Source organism: Carassius gibelio, chromosome A17 (assembly GCF_023724105.1).
Source record: "Carassius gibelio isolate Cgi1373 ecotype wild population from Czech Republic chromosome A17, carGib1.2-hapl.c, whole genome shotgun sequence".
NCBI classification, from domain to species: Eukaryota; Metazoa; Chordata; class Actinopteri; order Cypriniformes; family Cyprinidae; genus Carassius; species Carassius gibelio.
Genome location: NC_068387.1, coordinates 24,418,635 through 24,441,068, shown reverse-complemented (window position 1 = coordinate 24,441,068; position 22,434 = coordinate 24,418,635). Strand labels below are relative to the sequence as shown.

At 35.1% G+C, this 22,434-nt stretch overlaps 1 protein-coding gene across 1 annotated transcript; it reads right to left on the bottom strand.

Moving 5' to 3' along the window:
• Window positions 1-81: 81 nt before the first annotated feature.
• On the bottom strand, window positions 82-22,420 carry LOC128031519 (utrophin-like). The gene is made up of 15 exons (XM_052619814.1): window positions 21,996-22,420; window positions 18,060-18,190; window positions 17,820-17,976; window positions 13,567-13,678; window positions 11,039-11,301; window positions 8,235-8,313; window positions 7,344-7,404; window positions 6,812-6,873; window positions 6,554-6,628; window positions 5,719-5,920; window positions 4,416-4,501; window positions 3,995-4,152; window positions 1,930-2,096; window positions 629-740; window positions 82-222 (listed from the first exon to the last, which is right to left on the bottom strand). The coding sequence occupies exons 1-15, from the start codon at window positions 22,128-22,130 to the stop codon at window positions 82-84; spliced, it is 1,941 nt and encodes a 646-aa protein (XP_052475774.1). The 5' UTR covers window positions 22,131-22,420.
• Window positions 22,421-22,434: the final 14 nt, after the last annotated feature.

The window sequence follows — 22,434 nt, the reverse complement described above, 5'->3', positions numbered from 1 at the left end:
TTGCACTTTGTAAACAAGAATTATAGGCCGATAAAAATCTGGAGATCGCAAAAAGATCTTGAACGTTTCCACTAGGAAAACTCACGTCTCTAAATGCTCTTCCTCCAGGATGGTCTGCACGGGCAGGTAGCCGAGCCGAGGGTGTTTGGTGAAGTACTTCTTTGAGCGGAACTTGTTTTTCAGCACCTTGGTGAAGTCACGCACATCTTCTCCTGAGGTGGTCTGTAACAGAGAGGCAGTAGGGACATGTTCTGTTGTGCATGAAGAATTACAGTGGCAGGAGGTGGAGTGTTTAGGCTTGGAAAAATCAGAAGAAAAAAATAAAAATAAAATTAAATTATTAATGCACCTGCACATACACCCACAATAAAGTAGATATGTAATATTATTATATTCAAAAAATAAATAAATAAATAAATATATATATATATATATATATATATAGTTATTAATTGTAGTTAAAATATTTCTAAATAATAATAAAAAAAAACTTTATAAAACAATGTATAAAAATGAATGAATAAAATATTTTCCACATTATTTAGGGTGCACTATTCCCTCCCTTATTTTTGAAGCATTCACCACAAATGAAAACACAACCAAACACAAGCGTCTTCCAGATGCTCACAGGTGTGCAGTACTCCACCATTGGATAGCTGAGATGATAGTCCTTGGAAATCCTTCCCGAGAAAAAACATGTCTGGCACACGTTGTAGTTGAAGTGTTTCAGACTTCGATACCTACAGGATTAACAGATGTTTAACACTGCGACAGCTGTGCACTTCACCACCCTGACACTAAACAGAATCAACACTGAACTAACACTATTGTCTTCTGAAGAGCTGATTATACCTTCTTTTGAATTTGTTTCATAATTTAGGAATTATATTTATTTTCCTGTAGTTTACTGTGAAGCTTCTCTGAAACAGTCTGTATTGTATAAAGTGCAATATCATTAAATGTGACTTGACTTTTATGACACTGTCCACACAAATAAGATACACATTGGTGAACCATTACTTAATCTTTTAAAACAAATGCATAAATATCCTGTTCTCTGGACTGAGAACTGTTAGATAAGATATGCATGACATCTCAGTTTAAGGGAAAAATTGCATGTTTTAATTTATTGATTTATTTATTTGAATAGTATATTTTGTTATAGAACGGTATATTTCAACACTGTTTATATATTTAATTATCATGTTTATTGTAAAAAAAATTAAATAACAAATGTCAGGGTTTTTAAATTATGTTTAGACACATTCCACTATGTGTATAATAATAATAAAAGTAAAAATATTTTTATCATTGTTTTTTATTAATAATGTATATAATAATAATAATAATAATAATAATAATAATAAAGACTTTTACTTTTATTATTATTATTATACACATAGTGGAATGTGTCTGAACATAATTTTAAAACCGTGTAATTTGTGATTGAATAATTTTTTTACAATGAACATTATGATTAAATATATAAACAGTGCTGACATAAAACTCTAACACAAAATATACCATTAAAAATGAAATAATAAATAACAATAATAACGTTAATAATAATAATAATAATAATAATAATAATAATAATAAAAGTGATTACTGTTATTTATTATTTCATTTATTTTAATAGTATATATTGTTATACAATTTTATGTCAACACTGTTTATACTGTATATTTAATTATAATGTTCATTGTTAAAAATAATTAAATGATTAAATCACATTTCACGTTATTAAAATTATGTTTAGATGCATTATATATTATGATATATTATATTATATTATTGAAAGCCATTATATAATAATGGCTTTCAATAGCTAAAACGCTATTTTTAGGTAGATAAATACCACTGTCTAAAGATTGCGCACCTCCTTTGCTGAAGAAAATGACATTTTAAGAGCTCCTTCACTTTATTTACCTGAAGCCCACCATGGGACACTCCTTACAGATGTTGCATTTGGCCTGATGTTTGGCGGTCTCTGCAGCGGCGACTCTATGAAGGACGGGCAACCAGACCATCGACTGCGGCTCCAAATGCATCCAGTCCACAAACTGCTGTACCTCAATGACATCATCACGGCCCACCTGAACCCCAGACGACAGACAAACCATTCATTCATAACCACAATGCACTGCACGACACACTATAATGGAGCCGTCTGAGTCTAAAAGCACTCAGATGGTCTATTTATCATTTTAGAAGCGTATTCAACTACTCTCCAAAAACTATAATATCCCATCACAACCTTATTAGCCCGAGGGCAAGGGATCCATTAGCAACTTTAAAGTGAAGCAAATGGGCCCAATTGTGATTATTTGTGTCTCCCCGTGACATTAAAACTGCTGCTACTGTTATGCATCAATTACAGCGGGCCAGTTAAAGCAGGACTATCAAGAGTTTTTCATTACATGCAACATTAAATGAAAAGAGCTCCACTGTGACCCAAGTGAAACAGAGAAGTATTGGAGGCTCCGTCCAGGACGGCTGAAGAGGGGAGCTGAAGGGATTCATAAATACTCCATTACACCAGCGGATGTGGTTCACATCATAAAGCACTCCATCATGTGATAGTATGGGAAAGCGTGCACACAAATCAAGTGGATTTCATTTAAAAATCTCTCGGTAGCTTGTGCGTCAGCTGTCGAACCGAGCGCTAAGCGTCTGAATGTGGCGATGTAAATCCCCTGACAGGCCTGCCACTCTTAGAACTGAGCTCATCATTTATTTATATGTCAAAACTCAGTCAAGTGTAATGATGAGCCCCTATCCCCAAATAAACAAATCTGAGCATGCCTTCAGCAGCGTCCTTTAGGAATACATAATGTCTCACACACCTGAATTATGTATCATACAATCCTGTTCATTAAATTGCATGTAAGAATTTTTATTAAACCTTGTCTTTTTTTTTTACACTTAATCAGTAAATAAAGTAGTTTGTTCTGTTCATATAATGAAGGTCCAATGGAATATATATATATATATATATATAGTAAGAATATGATTTTTAAGTGCATGCTTTTGAAAATGTTTGATTTTAAAATGTTGATATTTCAAATTCTCAGCAAGCTTGTCAAATAAATATATTATAACATTTTGCTAATTGAAATAAAGCTATAATCAAATTAAATGCAAATATTAGACAACCAAAATAAGTTTATGAAATAAGTTTAGGTTGAAGCACTAAAATAACTTAATGGAAATAAATAAAAACTAAAACAGAACTGAATCTAAAACTAAAATGGAAATTAAAGTAATTGAAACCTGTATAGTAATGTTTAAAACTCCTCTTTCAAAATGACGAAAGCACATAACAAATTCATTAAAACTGATAACTGAAAATATAAAGCTAATTCAAAAATAACACATAATAGTCTATAAAAATATTAAAATAACTAAACACTGGTTCTCATAATACAAATCAGACTAATTCTTCTCCATTAGACCACAGTTTGATCTTTAATAATTTGTCAGTTTACAGAAATAAGTTTAGGTTAAAGCTACAGTTAAATTAAAATTAATCAGAACTAAAACTAAAGTAAATTAAACCTCAATAGAAAAAAAATACTGCAAAAGGACATACAATGACTTCATGACAACTGATCATAAAAAAATAAAAGCTAATTCAAATTCAAAATAAAACTAAATCTAAATAAATAGAACAATCTGACCTCGATTTAATCTCAGTGCCAAGCAACTTACTGAAATATATCCAAGTTGGATCACTTAAATGACTAGCTATAATTAAATAAAACAAACCAAAAGTAGAATTAACAAAACAATAGAACAAAAAATTACCAAAAAAATGCTAAAATTAAAATGATAGCTGAAAAAAAGCTTTTTCAAACTATGAATAAAACTATAAATAATGCTGAAATAACACCAGTTGTCAGGATACTCACAGGTCTTAATTTGACCTGATCCAAAGATATGAAGAGAGATATCTCATTATGTAGTTTTTTAGCCTACAGTAGTGTTAACTCACATACTGAAAGCAGCTCCGGACACTGGGCTCCATGTTACCCCCTCCGAACGCTGCGGCCTCCCCGAGCTGGTGTGGGATCTGGATGCTGTTGTGTAGCAGTAACGCCAGCTGTCTCTGGTTACAGACGCCTGCAGCGCCGGCCACCTCAGCGAACAGATCTGTGGAGGACAGCAGCAGCGATATGATTTTAGACTTCAGATCTGATTTATACATGTCCTTGTAGGAGTCACAGCAAGGACAGTGTTGCATTCAATTCCCAGTAGGCTTGAGTCACCTAGATCAAAGTTTGCAGTGAAATTGTGCACAGACATTAAAGCGAAGCAAAGAAGCCAGGGTTTCACGACATAATTTAATTCATTTCTAAATTGAGGGCAGGATTAGACTATTTTATGCCACGTTTATTCAGTATCAAAGCACTTGCATTTGTACTTATCCTTTAGAGGTCCTTTTGAAAGAGAAAACAAGCCGATCTTCATGGACAACGTTTGAACTTTTCCACTTCTGTCACTATTAAAAAAAGAAATAAAAAAGTGAGAAAGTGAGAAAGTATCAATTCAATCTGAACAGGGGTTTTTGATATTAAACTACTTTTCTATGCCGTTTATTTTTCCGTTTGCTTTAAAAAACATTTGTTGTGCAAACAAAACCGGGATGTTAGTTGCAGCGATAAACACACTGAATTCTGGCTACACTTACTCTAATGCAATGATTAAATTGCTTATTATATATTATCTTGGGGAATAACACTGGTTATGTCTTTACTAATCAGTTTTGTGTCAGCTTGTCCTCTTGGCAATAATAGAGATTGCTTTAGGCCTGCAAAAGAAATTAACAAAAAGCATTACATCAAATATGTATGAGAACAGCCATTAGAGAGGAGACTGAATGGAATAGTTTAGAGGTCATGAGACATACATTTAGTGGCACTAAAAAGCATTGGGAAATTTATTCAGATTTAAAAACGGTATATAACATCATTGCATTATAAAAAATATTAGATATAAAAATATATAAAAAAAAAAAAACATTTTATTAGATATAAAAAATATAAAGATATAAGCTTTTTTTCCCCTATTGACAAAACTGTGACCAAAAGTGTTGTTGTTTTTTAAACAGTATATCTTTTGTTTTATCATTTTAAAGCAATTTTTTTGTGTGTGATTATGCTGGGAAATAAATGACACTTTCTTTCTTTCAACTTTATTTAATAAATGACAAATATTTAGTTATTGGATGCATTAATACAGTTTTAAGTGTTACCTAGTAGGAATAGTTACCCAATCAATTAAAATTTGTTGAAAATGTATTCGCCCTCGGCCCACCTGAGATGTAAATGAGTTTGTTTCTTCATTTGGAGAATGCTCACCAATTTCCCCCTTTGCAGTAAATGGGTGCCGTCAGAATGGGAGTCCATTTGTTTATTAAATTTGTTTTTTGATTTGTTTATTAAACATGCAGCTTTTAGCTCTCAAGACTGGACCAGAGAGGTGTGGATTATTGTGATGTTTTTATCAGATGTTTGAACTCTCATTCTGACGGCACCCATTCACTGCAGTAATGTTAAATTTCTCAAAATCTGTTCAGAAAAATACAAAAATAATCTACATCTAGGATGGTCTGAGGGTGAGAAAAATGTCAACAAAAATGTATATTAGGTGAACTATTCCTTTAAGTGTCTAAATATGTTTAAGGGTCACTGTATTAAAGATTAAACCCATACAGACCTGTCATAGACTTTAAGCAACCAGTTGAGACACAGATCCACACACAGAGGCACATTAACCAGATCCGGATGCATCTGCTGAAGCTCACAGTAGATTGTGCAGAGACAGTTTATGATGCCTGGAATCTCCAGGAGCTGTGCATTATGCACGAGTTTGTGTTGATCAAACACACTCTGGGCGATGCTGAGCTCCAAAAGGTCCACTAAAACAGACAGACAGATTTCATCTCCACTCATTTCAGTCTCCACAATGAATTCCATTCAGTGCATTTTAATGAAAGTCACCGGAGCGTAACTCATCCGTTGCTGTATAATGAAAATGCCGTAATGAAAAGTCAGCAAAAAATTATATTTCTTATCAGCATTCATCAGATTTGCAACCAATTATACATTTCAACAACTAGCCTTTCTCAACATTACCCACATCTGAAGATATGAAGCAAAAATCGGCTGCTGTTACCAAAAACACCATCCGGCTAACCTGACTGATGGCTGTTTCTGCACAGCTTGAACTGTACTAATGCTGTCAGCGGGTGGCTTTCTGGCTCTAATGCTCTCAAAACTCCAGCTTCAGATAGTTAGACAACCAGAAACGTCCTGACAAAATTAACAGATAGAGCTCAAGATTGCTCGAGTTAAAATTGCCTTTGTCTTCTGCAGTAATCTGTTTACTTCCAAAAGTCATTTCAAGTGAGAAGTGATGAAGGGTTTTTCCACATTGACAGTAATTAGCAATGCACTGATAAATGTCCACACAAGTGTGATATTTAGTACAAAACCCCCAACAGAAGAACCATTGAACTGTTTTTATCAGGAAAGTAAAAGTTATCACTCACAGCAGAGGGCTTTCTGTAGCCGGCGGCTCTTCATCGCTGTGCGGTAAGCAGAGAAACGCACATGGCTCAGATCGGCTGCATATCAAGGGTGAAACATGAAAGCTGGATGTAAATATTACTAGTAAGAAACGTTCTCGAGTTCAGATAATGAGGAAAATTTAAGAAAGCATGCATATTGCACATTTTGAATGTTTAGTGAAATGCACAGAGAGAAAGACAGAACACTTAAAAAAAAGATTGACTGGAACAAGAACAAACCCATTGACTGAAATAGCTGTGTCATCTCTGGATGATCCCACGAGGTGGTCTGCTGCTCATGACTGAAAGATAATTAATAAGAATTAAACATCAGTTCACCTTAATAGAAAATTTATTTTGGTGTCTGTCAAGTGCATGAATAAAACTGCCAGAAAGATTTGGAGACACACTTATTTGAAAGAGTCCTTTTATTCCATAAGGATGCATTCAATTAATCTAGAGTGAAATTAAAGACATTTATAATGTTGAAAAAAATTCTAACACATGCTGTCGTTTTCGACTTTCTATTCATCAACGAATGAAAAAATTATAATAAGTGGCACAACTGGTCTCATCATTTGTAATAACAATAATCAGCATACTAGAATGATTTCTGAAGGAAATTATTGTTATACATTTTAGTAAGGGTGACTGCAAATAGATGAAGATTTGTTGGATGACTTCATTCGGATGCAAAACTGAGCACATGGGAAATCACACGAAGTGCATGAGGTGTCATAACAGAGATGAGAACGCATGAAACAAAACTCACTTGATATAATAAGGGACGCCGTTATGAAAAACAGCTCTTTGCCAAGGGAACTGAACGGAAACTGGTTGGGAGACAGAAGGTTTCAAAGATAAAGTCACGACATTTGAATAACTTTCACCCAACAAAGTTTTTTATTGTATAGTGGAACAAATGAAAAATATTTGTGACAAATCAGAGTTTCCCCACTTTTTGACCAGTGATTTTTCAGAACTTTTTTCAGCTGACTGAATACATATTTTTTTAATGGGAAATTGCTCTCCAAATGAGCCATTTCTAGCCAATTAAATAAATCAAACAAATGTACATTACCATTCAAAGGCTTGGGATTTTGTATTGTTTTTGAAAGAGATTTCTTATGTTCATTTATTTGATCAAAAATACAGTAGAAATGATTGCATTTGAAAATATTATTAGAAATGAAAGTATATTTTAAAATGTAATTTATTTCTGGGATGCGCAGCTGTATTTTCAGCATCATTACTTCAGTTTTCAGAGTCACGTGATCCTTCAGAAATCATTCTGATATGCTGATTTGCTACTCAAGAAACATGTATTATTATTATCAAAGCTGACAACAGTTGTACTGCTTAACATTTTTTTGTAAAACACGATAATTATTTTTCTTCTATGAATAGAAAAGAACAGCATTTATTTGAAATGGAAATCTTTAGAAACATTAAAAATGTCTTTACAGTCATTTTTTAAAATCAATTTTATTGCATCCTTGCTGAAAGAAAAATCTAACGACCCCAAACATTTGAACGGCAGTGTATTCACTACAGTTACTTTTAATAAATTCACAGGGCTAAAAATCACCATTTTTGAATTATAAAGATTTTCTATGACTATTTGGGAATACTGATGAATGCATAAAAAACGTGTCCAACTTACCAGACAAGAAGTCATGGGAGAAATGTCTCTTATCTGTTTGGGAGCATTGCAACTGCTGATGCTGATTACCCACAATCCCCTGATAAGATTTAGAAAAAGAAAAATATTCTCAAACAATCAAGACTGAAAGATTATGACTACAACAGATGGCAAGATAAAAAATGATGCCTAACATCTTACTGTGCTATCAGTTCATAATGCACTGATCGAATGGAGACATAATGATAGCTCAGATCAGAGGGAAATTACAGTGCTTTAAAGGCTCTTTCCTCCTATGAGATGACTAAGCAGGGGGCAGTCTGGAAAAAAATAAAGACATTGTTCTGAGGATATGAGAAAGTAATCGCTGGTACTTCACTTCAGAAATGACCAGATGCTTATTATCCAACACGTCTGTCTTCAAGAGTCTGTGGAGACACATCTCTGCCAAAATATAATGAGTGCCCTTTTCATCTAGTGTGACAGACAATGCCAGATCCCAACAGCACAAATGGTGAACCTCCTTCAGTTACATTAATAAAACTATTACATGAAAACCCAAGATGCTCACTTGGAGTGAAAAATGTTGTTGTTCGCACTCCAAAAATGAGTTGGCAGCAGCCTGTCTGTGGTTTGATGAGGTGTTGGTGAAATAAGGCCCAAGGGTGTCATTGGGCAGGTAGCAGCTTAATTATCTATGTTCTCCAGCTGCCCAGATCGATACCGAGGGTCAATATTTCTGCCCACAGGATCCTCAAAACAACATGACAGTCACACACTCATCAAGCTACGATATAAAGCAGCAATCAAAAACAGACTGGACTCCGTGTGGTTTCAGTGATCCTAATGCATGATTAAAAATAATCGATTCTTCAAAGTCAACGCTGGGGTTTGAAATGCATCTTATGAGCCTTTCAGAGTGTGATGCCAGCCGGCTCAAATGATCAGTTACCATGTAGCACAAATTGCAATCTTTATAGATATTATGTGGGCTACTAGGAAATATTATAAACCTGAAGTATTAAATAATCTATAATGTTGGCCTTCGATATGCAAATGACAGAATTAAAGCAATAAAAATAGCTGAAATGTACTCCTCAGGCGATCCAAGATGGAGATGAGTTTGTTTCTTAATTTGTAGTAATTCGGCATTGGATCACTTGCTCTGCAATGGATACTGTGTAGTGAATGGGTGCCGTCAGAATGAGAGTCCAAACAGCTGATAAAAACATCACAATAATCCACAGCACTCCAGTCCATCAGTTAAGTGTAAGAAACAAATCCAACATTAAGGCATTTTAACTTTTAACCTCTAACTTTAAATACACACTTCCTCCAGTGAAAAAGTCCATCACCTGTTGTCCTCTCACAATACAGTTATCTTGACCTGTTTTTGTCTGTGCATATATCTCTTCTGATTCAGACGAGATGACTTTTCCATATTTTGGATAGAGGAGTTTTATTTTAACCAGAAGCAACCGCGTGAAGTTGTAAACTTCTTAATGATGAAAATGTTTATTACAAACATGCAGTCTTAATTGATGGATTTGAGTGGTGTGGATTTCATGTGGATTATTTTGATGTTTTTATCAGCTGTTTGGACTCTCATTCTGACGGCACCCATTCACTGCAAATGATCAATTGGTGAGCAAGTGATGTTATGTTACATTTCTCAAAATCTGTTCAGATGAAGAAACAAAGTCATAACCTGAGGGTGATCAAATGATTACTTTCATATGAGTATATTTATTCAGACAGTGTTACTGCACATCTCAAAGTTTAGCCAATGCAACTCCTTCTTGACCCTGATGTTTGATGTTGTATGAGCTATAGTCTGATGGCCTTGTGTGCATGCAGTCCTCTACCTAATCTGACCTGTAGTAACCGTTCAATCAAACAGATGAATTTACTCACACGAGACGGCTCGCTGACATATTTATTGAAATGCCCTTGCACAGTCAAATCTGAGTCTGATCTTTCACTGGATCTGCCTTATTCTATTCAAGGCTAAAATTACAAAGAAAATTTCATATTTGATCATCACATGAGACATGAGGGATGAGCTATCTGTCACATATCAAAGTGCATTATACAGTTTTAAGTCTGTGGAGGTCAAACTGGAATAAAGTGAAGACTAGAGAGTGAACACACTGATATATGTAGTACAAGAGTACATTTTCTCTCTTCTCTCAATGGTATAGCAACTTTTAATATTCTCAAATAGATGCTTATTATATACAAGCCTGATCTCACAATCAAAACGTACATTTTGTACGTTTTACTGCTACAAATACGTCTAAGTGGTACGTTTTCATGTGCATTAAAACGTAAGTAAATGTACGTGTGGTAGAACCACATTTTAACGTAAAAATACACACGTATTATCATGATATCACGTTGCATATGCATAATTATTGAGCAGTAAAGCATGTCTTAAAAAACATATAAAAACAGAGTTTAAAATAGAGCAAAATTCCTAAAAACAAAACAAAAACACAAAATCTGGCTTATATTTTTAAGCTTAACTTGAAATCAGGCATTACAAATTTTGAAGAACAATTGTGAAACAAGAAATAGGAAAACTATATGCTACTCATTCAGAAAAAAATATGAAAGAAATTAACAATGAAAATTAATTTGTTCATTTTAATTACTGATTATTTCTAAATGTAGATTTCAGTATTTATTTACTAATTCAAAATCAAAAAATTGTAATGTTACAATATTTATTGGACCTGATTAATAAATACAGTAAGAAATGGATTGCTCATTATTAGTAGCTTTAAGTAATTGCATTAACTAACAGTTTTTTTTTTTTTACTCACAATATTTTCCACGTTCTCCAGCACACAGTTGTCCATGCTGTGTTCCTCAGAGTGCCAGCTCTCATTCTCCATCTCAGCCAGGCCGAGGTCCAGTTGGTTCATGGCTTGCTGGAGGTCCTGGAGTTTCCCCAGAGCCCAGTCAAGCTCGTGCGTCCAGCTGGTGGCCTGGGCACTGAACCGCTCCCAGTGCTGCTGGACCTCGAAGGCCTGGTCCTGAACCACTTGAGCCAGCTGACGAATCTTCTCCTCCTGGACGCTCAACGCTGAAAATAAAAGGCAGCTTTAATCAAATTATCTCAAACGAGTCATCATCTCATTTTGAACTGATTATTTAATCCCTACTCTTGCATCTTTTTGTAGCGATCTGTGGGTTTCTGCATATCATGATGACGTCCTTCACAGCACATGCACATCACGGAGATGTCTATTTGACATCTGAATTTTCATCTGCAAGATGTATTTTTTTTTTTTTTGAGTTATGCTCATCTGCAATACATCTATAGGAATATTAAAAGTCAAATAGATCTTAAGAAGATGTCTTTAAGAAGCTTATGATTTAAAATGTATGTAAAACTGACATCTGGAAGATGTCTGTCAGATGTTTGTACACAGCAGATACTTTCCAGATGAAATCTGGAATCTTTTAATAGACATCTTGCAGATGTGTGTGTGCTATTTGGGATTACAGTAAATAACATCAGTAAATTCAAGCATCTCCTCAAGATATGATTACAGACATAGCACGATCGCTGTTTAAATTTCACTTTTTGAGCTGCGGTCCGTAACTTTGTTTGTGTTCAAAATGTAGAAAAATGTATATAATAAGCGAGTACACCATGAATCCATTTTCCAAACCGTGTTTTTAGCTTGTCCTGAATCACTAGGGTACACCTATAATAAGTGTTTATATTCGGACTATTTTAGATTGCTTCGGGGGTACCGCGGCGGAATAAACCAGTACCTTTGTGATTCTTCATAGACATAAACAGAGAGAAGTAGTTCCGGCTACGATGTTCTTCCGCAAGACGCAAGCAGTTCTGTTTATTAACCGCTAGAGGGTCAAAAGTTCCCTACCGCAGCTTTAAATAAATTTAATTGAGTAGCTGTGTACTATGCTCAATGTACTAAGACTCTTTGTAAGTATGCATGTAGACTGGGTTTTCCAGGAGTGAATATTTTGGTAGTTAAGAGTCCCAGTCCTAACCACAGTGGACCAGCACTTAGCGTGACTCTTTATTGCTCTTTACTCTGAAATCTAATATTTCCTCTGCGATCAGCTGCTATAAATCCAGCTCAGATTTACATCCGGACCCTTCAGCACTCTCTCACTTTTCACTCCTATAAGGTTTTTTCTGTCCACTGAGCCATTTCAGACACATAAATCAAGCAGCAACGATGCTATAGACTAAAATTATGACCTCCAGAAATGAAAGGTGTAATATAAAATTAGTGTGTGAATCCAGGAGATGACCATTTACATCAGAAAGACAATATACATTAAATGTGACACTTGGTGGCATCTTTAATAGAAACAGACAATTGAGGACAAAACCAGACTGACTGGTGAAATCTATCACAGCAACAAAGTGTGTTCAACAGAGGACAACAGAGTTTAACGTATGCTACCACTCAAAGGTTTAAGAAATAAAAATAAATTAATACTTTTATTCAGCAGAAATGCATTAAATTTAACAAAAGTAAAAATCCTAAAAAAAAAAGAACATATATATATATATATATATACACATGGATAATAATAAATATTTTTTCAGCAGCAAATCATCATGTTAAAATGATTTCTGAAGTATCGTGACGCGGAAAAATGATGATGCGGAAAATTCAGTATTGCATCACAGAATAACATTTTAAAATATACTGAAGTAAAAATGGCTATTTTAAATTGTAATAATATTATATATAAGAGACTTCTTTCATAAACATTGAAAAATCTTACAGATTTCAAAATTTTGAATGGTAGTGATTGAATGGCTGCTGAAAATGTATATTTTACATTAAATTAATAAAAATTTTAAATAAGATATTACTGACCTCAATTTTTTTTAAAGGGTAGTGTATATACATAAAGAAATGTTGTGCATTGCATGTTGTATAAATTTTTTTTTTTTGTTTAAAAAAACACTGCCTATATAAAAGAAAAACCTCAAATAAGACCTCTGTAATATATGAATTATCTCTCATACGCAGTAATATAATTAATTTTGCTTCTAAGATGTTTCTCCCGAGAAAAAAATAAATAAATCTCACATCTGGCCCCTCCAGAGTTTAAGAAGAAATCTTAACAATGTTTCAAACTGTGCAGAGATTTGCCAAGACATCAAAGCCTGCAATCAAAAGATTTCAACATGAACTCTTTTTTTCTTATCCAATTCTCCCAAGACCAAATTATCTGAGCTTTGCTGTATGAGTATGTTGATACTTATATGAAACATAACTGAGAATTCCTGTACTATGTAAGAAGACCCGCTATAATAAAATATTCCTCTGGGAGGTATATAGCAGTCTCTTACCTGAAGCCATCTCTATATTGCTCTGGACTTCTATTGTTGTAGGATGAACTGCCGGAGGCAGACATGTCTGATTCATATCCTGTCTCCATCCAGTCAACTCGCTGTGCAAGGCCTGTGTCGAACAACACATTAAAGATGCAGAGGTGTGACTTTAAACTAAATCACACAGATAAAGCTAGACAGTCATTACATCTCATTCCAGACAGTTTAGAAGTGGAGATATAATTACTCGAAAAGCAATCAGAAAGCAATGTATAAACCCAACATCAGCTAAGCTGACAGTGACAAACTGAGAAACAGAATCATTGAACCAGATGGAATATGTTTTGTGGTCAGGAAAACTTTTGATGAATCCTGTCTGGTTTTTAACTGTTAAAGCTAGACCCACAAACCACATGCAATAATGAGCTGTAGACTCTAATAAGCATATACAAATTTATATGTGGAATAAATTACTGTAAAATACTGTTTAACCACCACTATATATACAATTAATTTATAATGTTTTTTACTGCTATTATTATGGGAGGTATGTTTGTCAAGACAGACTTATTACAACTGATGTAAACGATGCATTGTATTAATGCAGTAAATACAAAAAGGGCAACGATAAACGGTGCTGTGCATCTAAAGGACATCAATAATTCAGCAGAGCAATAACAAACAAAATTATATCACAGCTTCTGTTTGAGGAACAGTAATCAAGGGGTTTAGTTATTTTGTATTGTATCTTTTTATTAGAGTAGAAAAGTCTATATTATCAAATGACTGCAAGATGCCTGTTCATGCACAGGAGGAGGTGCTGGGTACAAAGTGGAAGATTTTAAGACATTATGTATAACTAGCAGTGGTGTCAAAAGTACTGGCATAAATTACTCAAGTAGAAGTATAGATACTAGGTTTTAAAAAGACTTTTGTAGAAGTTGAAGTATCAACTCAAGCTTTTTACTCAAGTAAAAGTGTAAAAGTACTGGTTTAAAAAACTACTTAAAGTATAAAAGTAAAAGTAATGTAAGGAAAAAAATGCCATTAAGAACAAAAGCTTGGGCCGTGCCACAGGGGCCTATTGTGCACTACCCCACCTCCTAAAAAAACATTTTTCTAAAGGCCATAATGACTATAATGTTATATTAAAATGTTCATGTTGAAAAGTTTGGGATGCACTAGGCTACCTGTTTCAGCCACATATATGCCCATTGAAAATGAACTCATTTTAGTACAATGCAAATACATTAAAGAGCTAGAGATATGATGACTAGTTGCCAATAAGTATTGTCATGGTGCAAAAAGTCAAACTTCAGAGGCATGTCATCAATAACCTTGAATGGAATGTAAATGTACATCCAAGCTTAGCTGCAGGACTCTGTGAGGGCAATGGACAAGAACATTGGTGCAGGCTAAGAAACAATTACTCTTGTGTGGTTGACTATTTACAATAAAAATTATTATAATTATTTTCCCATTCATTTCTCCCATTCACTTTCGGAAAAATCCGTATCTAAAGAGTTTTAGAGCATGTGTGAGGATAACCAGCTACGGCTGAACTCATAAGCATATAACATATCATTTCAAGTGAAAAAATTAAGACAAAATCCAAAATTCAAAAGGTACAAGACTGTGTACATATTTTCATTTCGAGCGCAGGAACTACTCATCCCATAAACCACCGCGCCCCATTGAATTAGACTGAAGCCACAACTGAGAACGAGGCAACGAGCCTTTTGAGCGACATCCAAATCTGATGACGCCCGCTCGCGCAAACTTTTTCCTCCAGTGAATTTTATTTTATATAGTGAATGTGCAGTAATTATATATTGTGTGCGTGTGTGAAAGTGGTTAACGATAAAGTCAGCAATGGTGCAGTGCTTTGTATCTGACTGCAATCACCGCTCAGTTGTCAACACATGTCGTTGCCATTACACAAATGTTCAGTAAATGCACAAAAAGGTATGTCTAGGCTAAATATTGTTTTGACAGTGATATTATAAAATGCTTGATATGACTCATTTCATATGGAGGCTACAGTAGCCTAGCTAAAGTGGACGATAATGATAACTAAAGTTACCAACCTCCCTGCCAAACTCTCAATGGCAGCCAAGGAGATGATGATTGCACTGATAAGTCTACCGTGCAAAAACGCAACACAGGTTTTTATTTTATTTTATTTTTTTATTAATGATCTTCAATCTTCACGGACCTTCGAGGGGTTTAACCAGACGATTATACGAGCTCCACCAATCAGATGCATCACTGTGGGATTGTGGGATTGTTCAGGATTGTGGGTAATGAAGTACTTAGCCAAGACATCGCGAATAAAAGGCATTTAGATCAAAACAAGGTTAGTGCCCCATGATCTTTTTACGTTTATATGAGCATATACTGTCGCTTAGTACAGCCGTAGCTGGTTTTAAGTCTACCATGTATGGTTACATTTTAACGGCTTATACCCCAAATGTCAATGCAGAAATTGCATTGAATTTTTAGTTCCGGCACCAGCTGTGGGTGGGACTGTGATGCTCTATAGCCTAGATATCACAACATTGTCATTTGTGTCATCAATCGCAAACGATAATTTATTAAAACGTCTCACTACCCAACTACCTACAGTAGCTTAATTTGTGGAGGACGAAGAGAAAGCACCCATTTGGCAAATGAGCCAGTAGTGAGAAATAAATAATAACTTTTAAGTAGGGTCCAGTGCCTTTTCGATACTTTTAAAATGGTACTGGCGCCTCAACGTGCCTGAACCGATACTTAAAAAAAAAAAGAACTACAAAAAAAAATATGGATAACATTAAAGAACATTACAAATATTTAAAATAAATCCATAGCTTTCACCTTGGATGCTCTCATTTCCCAAGTTGTGCTTCCCTTAATCTAAGGCTAATAAATGTATTTCACAATCTGGGTCATTATTTAATACAAAAGTACACATAATGTTTCTACTGTATCTCTGTCACTCACTCTGATATTTAGTTAAGATGAGTGCTGTCTGTCACTGTCTTAAATCAGTTCTGTGAATGACTGTATGCTCATTCTTTATAAAGTAGCAACAATCTCGTTTTTAAAATACAGTACTGTGCAAAAGTCTTATGGAAAAGAAAGAATAGTGTTTTCACCCCAAAAAAAGGGTTTTAAGCCAGTTATTTATATCTTTTGCTGCAATGTGTCAGTAGGACAGTAGTTTGCCATTAATTTTAATAATAATCTAGTGCAGTAATCAAGCAGTTTGACAATGGCAAAATGAATGTTTGGAAATGTAAACTGATATTTTATACTGACACTCTACAGCAAAATATATAAATAACTGGCCGAACACCATTCTTTTAAGTGAAAATACTGCCTAAGACTTTTGCACAGCAGTGTATGTATAAAGTACGTATGATTAAATTAAGTATATTTAAATAAGTGTAAGGAAACTTTACAGTAGAGGAGAAACCGCTTGATCGTGACCTTTAGTAAACTGTATTTATGACAAAGAACTTCACAGATACAGATATTCTAACAATCTATCGGTAAACACACACCTTGTGTCCTCTGTCTCTGTCTGAGCTCGCGCTGCTCCACCGCGGTCTGCGGATTGAAGAGCGCGCTGAAAGACGGGAGGAGACCGGACTGACGCCGGTTTCATTTGAAATTTAAGCGGACTGACTCTGAGGCGATCGGATACTACTGGTTCCAACCTACTTTTAAGAAATATATTTTTTGATAAACGAACCCAAAACTGTCTATGCAGTGTGATGTGACTTGTGTCATGTGCAGATGTGATGGATCGCGTATGGACCAATAGGGTGTCGGAAAGGTATATGTGTATCTCATCCAACCACAATCAAATTCACTCCATCCTGATGGCGCGATTTATCTGGATAGGTTTTTTTTCTTTCTCTCTCTCTGAACGATAACAATCCGGAATGAAATAGCAGTAACGAAGCTATTTTTTAAAATGTAAGGAGTAGAAAGTACAGATACTTGCGTGAAAATGTAAGGAGTAGAAGTAAAAAGTCGGCTGAAAAATAATTACTCAAGTAAAGTATAGATACCCCAAATTTCTACTTAAGTACAGTAACGAAGTATTTGTACTTCGTTACTTGACACCTCTGATAACTAGTATGACTACATGACTCAGAATGGACTGTAAGTGTTTAGCTCTCATAATAGTGAGGTTTAATGGTCCTTAAAATCTGAGATGCCTTTCTTAGTTTAACCTGTGAACACACACACACACACACACACACTGTGTGACCGTGACTGACCGTGCAGTAGCCTCGTTTCTGCAGTAAAGTATGTACATCTTCTCCCACCGGCCTCTGCCTTGTCAGCTCTTCATCTTTCAGCTTTACCCAGAACCAAAGCTCTTCAAGGATGGCTATGAGTCCTGTCCATTTCTCCACACTGGCCTCGAAACACTCTCTGAAAGAACATGGCAGTTTGAAGGAAAGTTCAGGACATTGGAGGTTTACGTTTGTTTATATTGCTGGAAATATTGCACAAACCTCCTCGAGGCTATCTGAATGTGGTCCAGATCTCCAAACTTATCAAGCTCTTGTGCCATGGTATCCGGGATCTGACCCCCCAGAGCCCTTTTAGAAAGATCAGTCTGGGTATCAACATCTGTCTGAATGTCCTGAGGAGAAATAACAGCATGCAGAAGATGAAATTGCACCAATTCAAACCAATCTCAAGAGACTCTAAGTGTTTGTCCCCTTGGTCTGTGTGGCCTATAAATAGGACTTAAATTAAGAGAAAATGATTCTGCCTCTATAACTGTTTAAAGGAATAGTCCACTCAGAAATGTACACTTCCTGAAAATTTACTCAGGCCGTTCAAGATATAGGTGAGTTTGTTTCTTCATCAGAACAGATTTGGGGAAATTTAACATTACATTACTCGCCAATGGGTCTTCTGCATTGAATGGGTGCCGTCAGAATGAGAGTCAATTTTTTTATTGCATTTGTTTATTAAACCTGCAGCTTTCCATTTTACAAGACTGGACTGCAGTGGTGTGGATTACTTATGGATTATTGTGATGTTTTAATCAGCTATTTGGACTCTCAATCTTACGGCACCCATTCACTGCAGAGGATCAATTAGTGAACAAGTAGTGTTAATGCTACATTTCTCTAAATCTCTTCCCATAAAGAAATAATCTCAGACTTACTCAAATTTAGATGGCCTGAATGTCAGTACATTTTTAGCAAATTTTAATTTTTGGGTGAACTATTCCTTTAAAGCAAGGTCACAAAATCTGGAAAATGCATGACTAATAATCAGGTTCCAAAACACATTTGTGGTTGACAGAACACCTACTTACAAAATAAAGTAGGCTATAACCTCAAATTGCACACACCTCACCTGCCTTCAACAGTAATTCCTACCCATAAAACTTCAATTTATGGTGACAGTTTCCTTAAAGCCTCCACAGACATAATGACTGATTGGTTTATCTCAGAAAAATGTAGCTCTCTAGTTTTGGGTCAAAGTGATGCTATACAGCCAAGGAAAGTCATTATGCTGGATGGATGCTTTGCTTATTATGCTGAAATGCATTAATATGTGTTCTGCTAACAAGAGGGGATGGGAAAGATGAAGGAAAATGACACTCATCCTAATTAGTACTACTAACAATCCTAAAAACATGAAATAGCTCGATCAGATTTAATTTTGTGTGCATGCCTTAATGAGGTTGTACAAATGTCTAACCCTTATCAGACTGTATGTGGAAAGTTAATTCATTAATAGAACTGTAAAAATCCTTGGTTAATATTTGAAAGCTGATAATGTATTACAATCGATCCAGTTATTTTATTGTATCAGCCTAGCCATAAAAGCACTATAATAAAAAAACAACAACAAAGACAGTGTGATCTGTCTACCCAGCTAACAGGGAACGTTCCCATTACTTTCACTAACATTATGTAAAAGTTATGTAAATGTTAGAAAAAAAATGTTCCTGACATAATGTTTCTGGGTATCAACATCTGTCTGAATGTCCTGAGGAGAAATAACAGCATGCAGAAGATGAAATTGCACCAATTCAAACCAATCTCAAGAGACTCTAAGTGTTCGTCCCCAGTCTTATAATGTTTTCATAGTTAAAATACATTGTCGTAATGTTTTCAAGATGATAGAATGGAGTGTTTTCTATAACGTTCACATAAACCAACAAAAAACGTTCCTAATACATAAAAAAAGCACATTTCAAATATTTAACGAACATTCCCTAATAACATTTTCATAACGTTTTCAAGATGATATAATGGAATGTTTCTATAACGTTCACATAAACCTAGAAAAAGCGTTCCTAATACATTAAAAAAATGCTAATTTTAAACATTTAAAGAACATTCAATAATGACGTTTTCGTAACGTTTTTAAAATGGTAGGATGGAATGTTTCTGGAACGTTTGAAAAAACCCCCACAAAAAATATTCTCGATACATTAGAAAAACTTGCCGTTCTCAGCATGTACAACACATTCCGAAAATAACATTTTCATAACTTAAGGGAATTGTTAGTAAAACGTTCTGACAACTCGTTTTTGTTAGCTGGGTAGTCTGATTCAAGATCAAATGACTCTTATGAGTCATTTAAATGAATCATTAAAACAATCTGATTCGTTCATTTAATGAATCAACTCCAAGTCCAACGGATCATTTTCTACCTCGGTTTTGAGGTCGGTGTTGCTAATTATGTGACTATAGTAGTTGGTTTATTGAGCTGTGTAATCCAACCTAAACTCAATCCTTATCCTAAACATACCCTCACTATAACAATATTCTTTTAGTAAGATAACCTCTGATATATCAAAAGCTCAAGTAAATGTTGATTTCTCAACTCATTACCCTTTAACAGGCAAGAGAGTTCAAGCAGTTTAAGAGACAACTTATTATTTTTTTTTTTTTGTTCATCCTTAATCCATTTATTCCAAGTAGAGACCACACTATAAGGCTCAATTAAAATGTTTATAAAAGCGTACAAAAGGCTTTTAGAGACGTACCTAATAAATATAACAAATCCTTAGTCTTTCCAAAGAGTTGTGAAACTTGGCATCTTTGAGATAAGCAATAAAGCTTGCTTTTAGTCGGAGAAATCAGAGCCTGGCACACTTGTGGTGAGGAAGACATTAAGAAGAAGTTTATAAATGTCTATGCATTAATATTCTTGCTGTCTCATAGACATGGTGCCAGCTGCAAGTTTGCATAATGCAATATCTCTCTGTGAACAACAGTCTTCTTGAAACCGTAGAAGAAAAGACTCTGCAAGTGGGATCAGGATGGCAGAGGGGTTAAGGCATTGGTCTTAAGATCCACTGGACAAATGTCCTTGTGGGTTTGAACAGTTTTCAATGAAATCAAGTAATCTTCTCTGTGAAGTATAGTGAGAAGTACTGCTGGTACTTCTCTGCTGATATAACTCATCATGTTGTGATGAGATGGCATTATGAGAAACATTGCTGACTTATCAGTGTTGTTCAGAGGAGTCAAAAATGTATATATATAATGCGACCAATGCACTCATTTCTGTGTTATTGACAAGACTTTAAATCGGGGTGTCAAACTCCAGTTCGGAGCCCTGCAGAGTATAGATACAATCCTAATCAAACACACTTGATCCAACTTATAAAGTCATTCAGGCTTATTTGAAAACTATGTGGTATTTGTATTAGAGCAGGACTGGAACAAAACTCTGTGGGGCTCAGGTCCTTCAGGACAACCCTGCTTCAGATAGTAAGCGATCAAAACGGTCAGCATAAGTTCCTACTGAAACATAAAATTAATTATCGAAATATTTCTTTATTTAATTGATGAAATACATTAGAAAAATGCCTTGTGAAGATAACACTACGTACACTTTTTACTAATATGCACCTTTATGCTACCAATATGGACTCTTTAGGTACAAAGGTTTGCCTTTTGAAAAGGTACCAACCCAGTGACAACTTTTGTACCTTTTTTTTACAGAGAGTGTATTGTTCAGAGTAGCCAAACATCTATATAATGTCACTGATGCACTAATTTCGGTGTAATTGGCCGAGTGGTTAAGGCGTTGGACTTAAGATCCAATGGACGAAATGTCCTTGTGGGTTCAATCCCCACTCCTGGTAGAGAACTGGCTTTTTAAAGAGATTAAAGTTTGAGATGCAAATGTCTGTATAATTCATGAAAAAAATACAATACCTGTTTAGAGAATAAACAACTGTGGCTTTCTGGACAAGGTTCCAGATGAAGTCAATCAATGAACTGTAAAAGTTCCTTCTGCTTGCAATATATCATTGCATTTGAAATCTTGGTTAATGCACTTTTTAAATTTCTTGTGATGCTACCGAACACCTCTAAAAGACTGAGAATCTGAGAGCCCAAATGCACACACATTCCTCAACAGATCTGAATAAAATTCACATTCATATAAACAAAGTATAACTCTTTTACCTTGCACAATTTCTGATAACGGGGTGACGTGACAGCCATTCTTTGGATGTGTTGTAGAAAAAGCATCACTTTCTGCAGTGAAGATCTCACCATAGCCATTATCTTCAGACTGCTGGGCTTGTTTAAGATTCTCATCCTAAAGGATTTCCACTCCTGATGTTTGCACAGTTAGCACATCATCTCGGATTTGAACGTGGATCCAAAGACCCCTACAGCATGTCCAACAACTTAAGAGGTCATTTGTAAGTGTGAACTACAGAAACCTCCTCTCCAAAGCAGCAAACAAAGCCAGCACAAAGATCCAACTCAAGAGATGTCCTGTCTTCAGGCTTCTGCTTTCATCTTCAAAGGGAGACTGAACAATGAAGAGAGGAGTGCTTCAGAACCATGAAGATTGAAAGTTGGACTACGGTGCAAAAGCTTGTTTCCTTGTCAGCAA

Coding starts and splice junctions, on each gene's coding strand:
- LOC128031519 (XM_052619814.1), bottom strand. CDS start 22,130: ATGAGAATCTTAAACAAGCCCAGCAGTCTGAAGATAATGGCTATGGTG. Junction 13,679..17,819: donor AGAAACGAGGCTACTGCACG/GTCAGTCACGGT, acceptor TGTTCGACACAG/GCCTTGCACAGCGAGTTGAC. Junction 8,314..11,038: donor TGGAGAACGTGGAAAATATT/GTGAGTAAAAAA, acceptor AAATCTTATCAG/GGGATTGTGGGTAATCAGCA.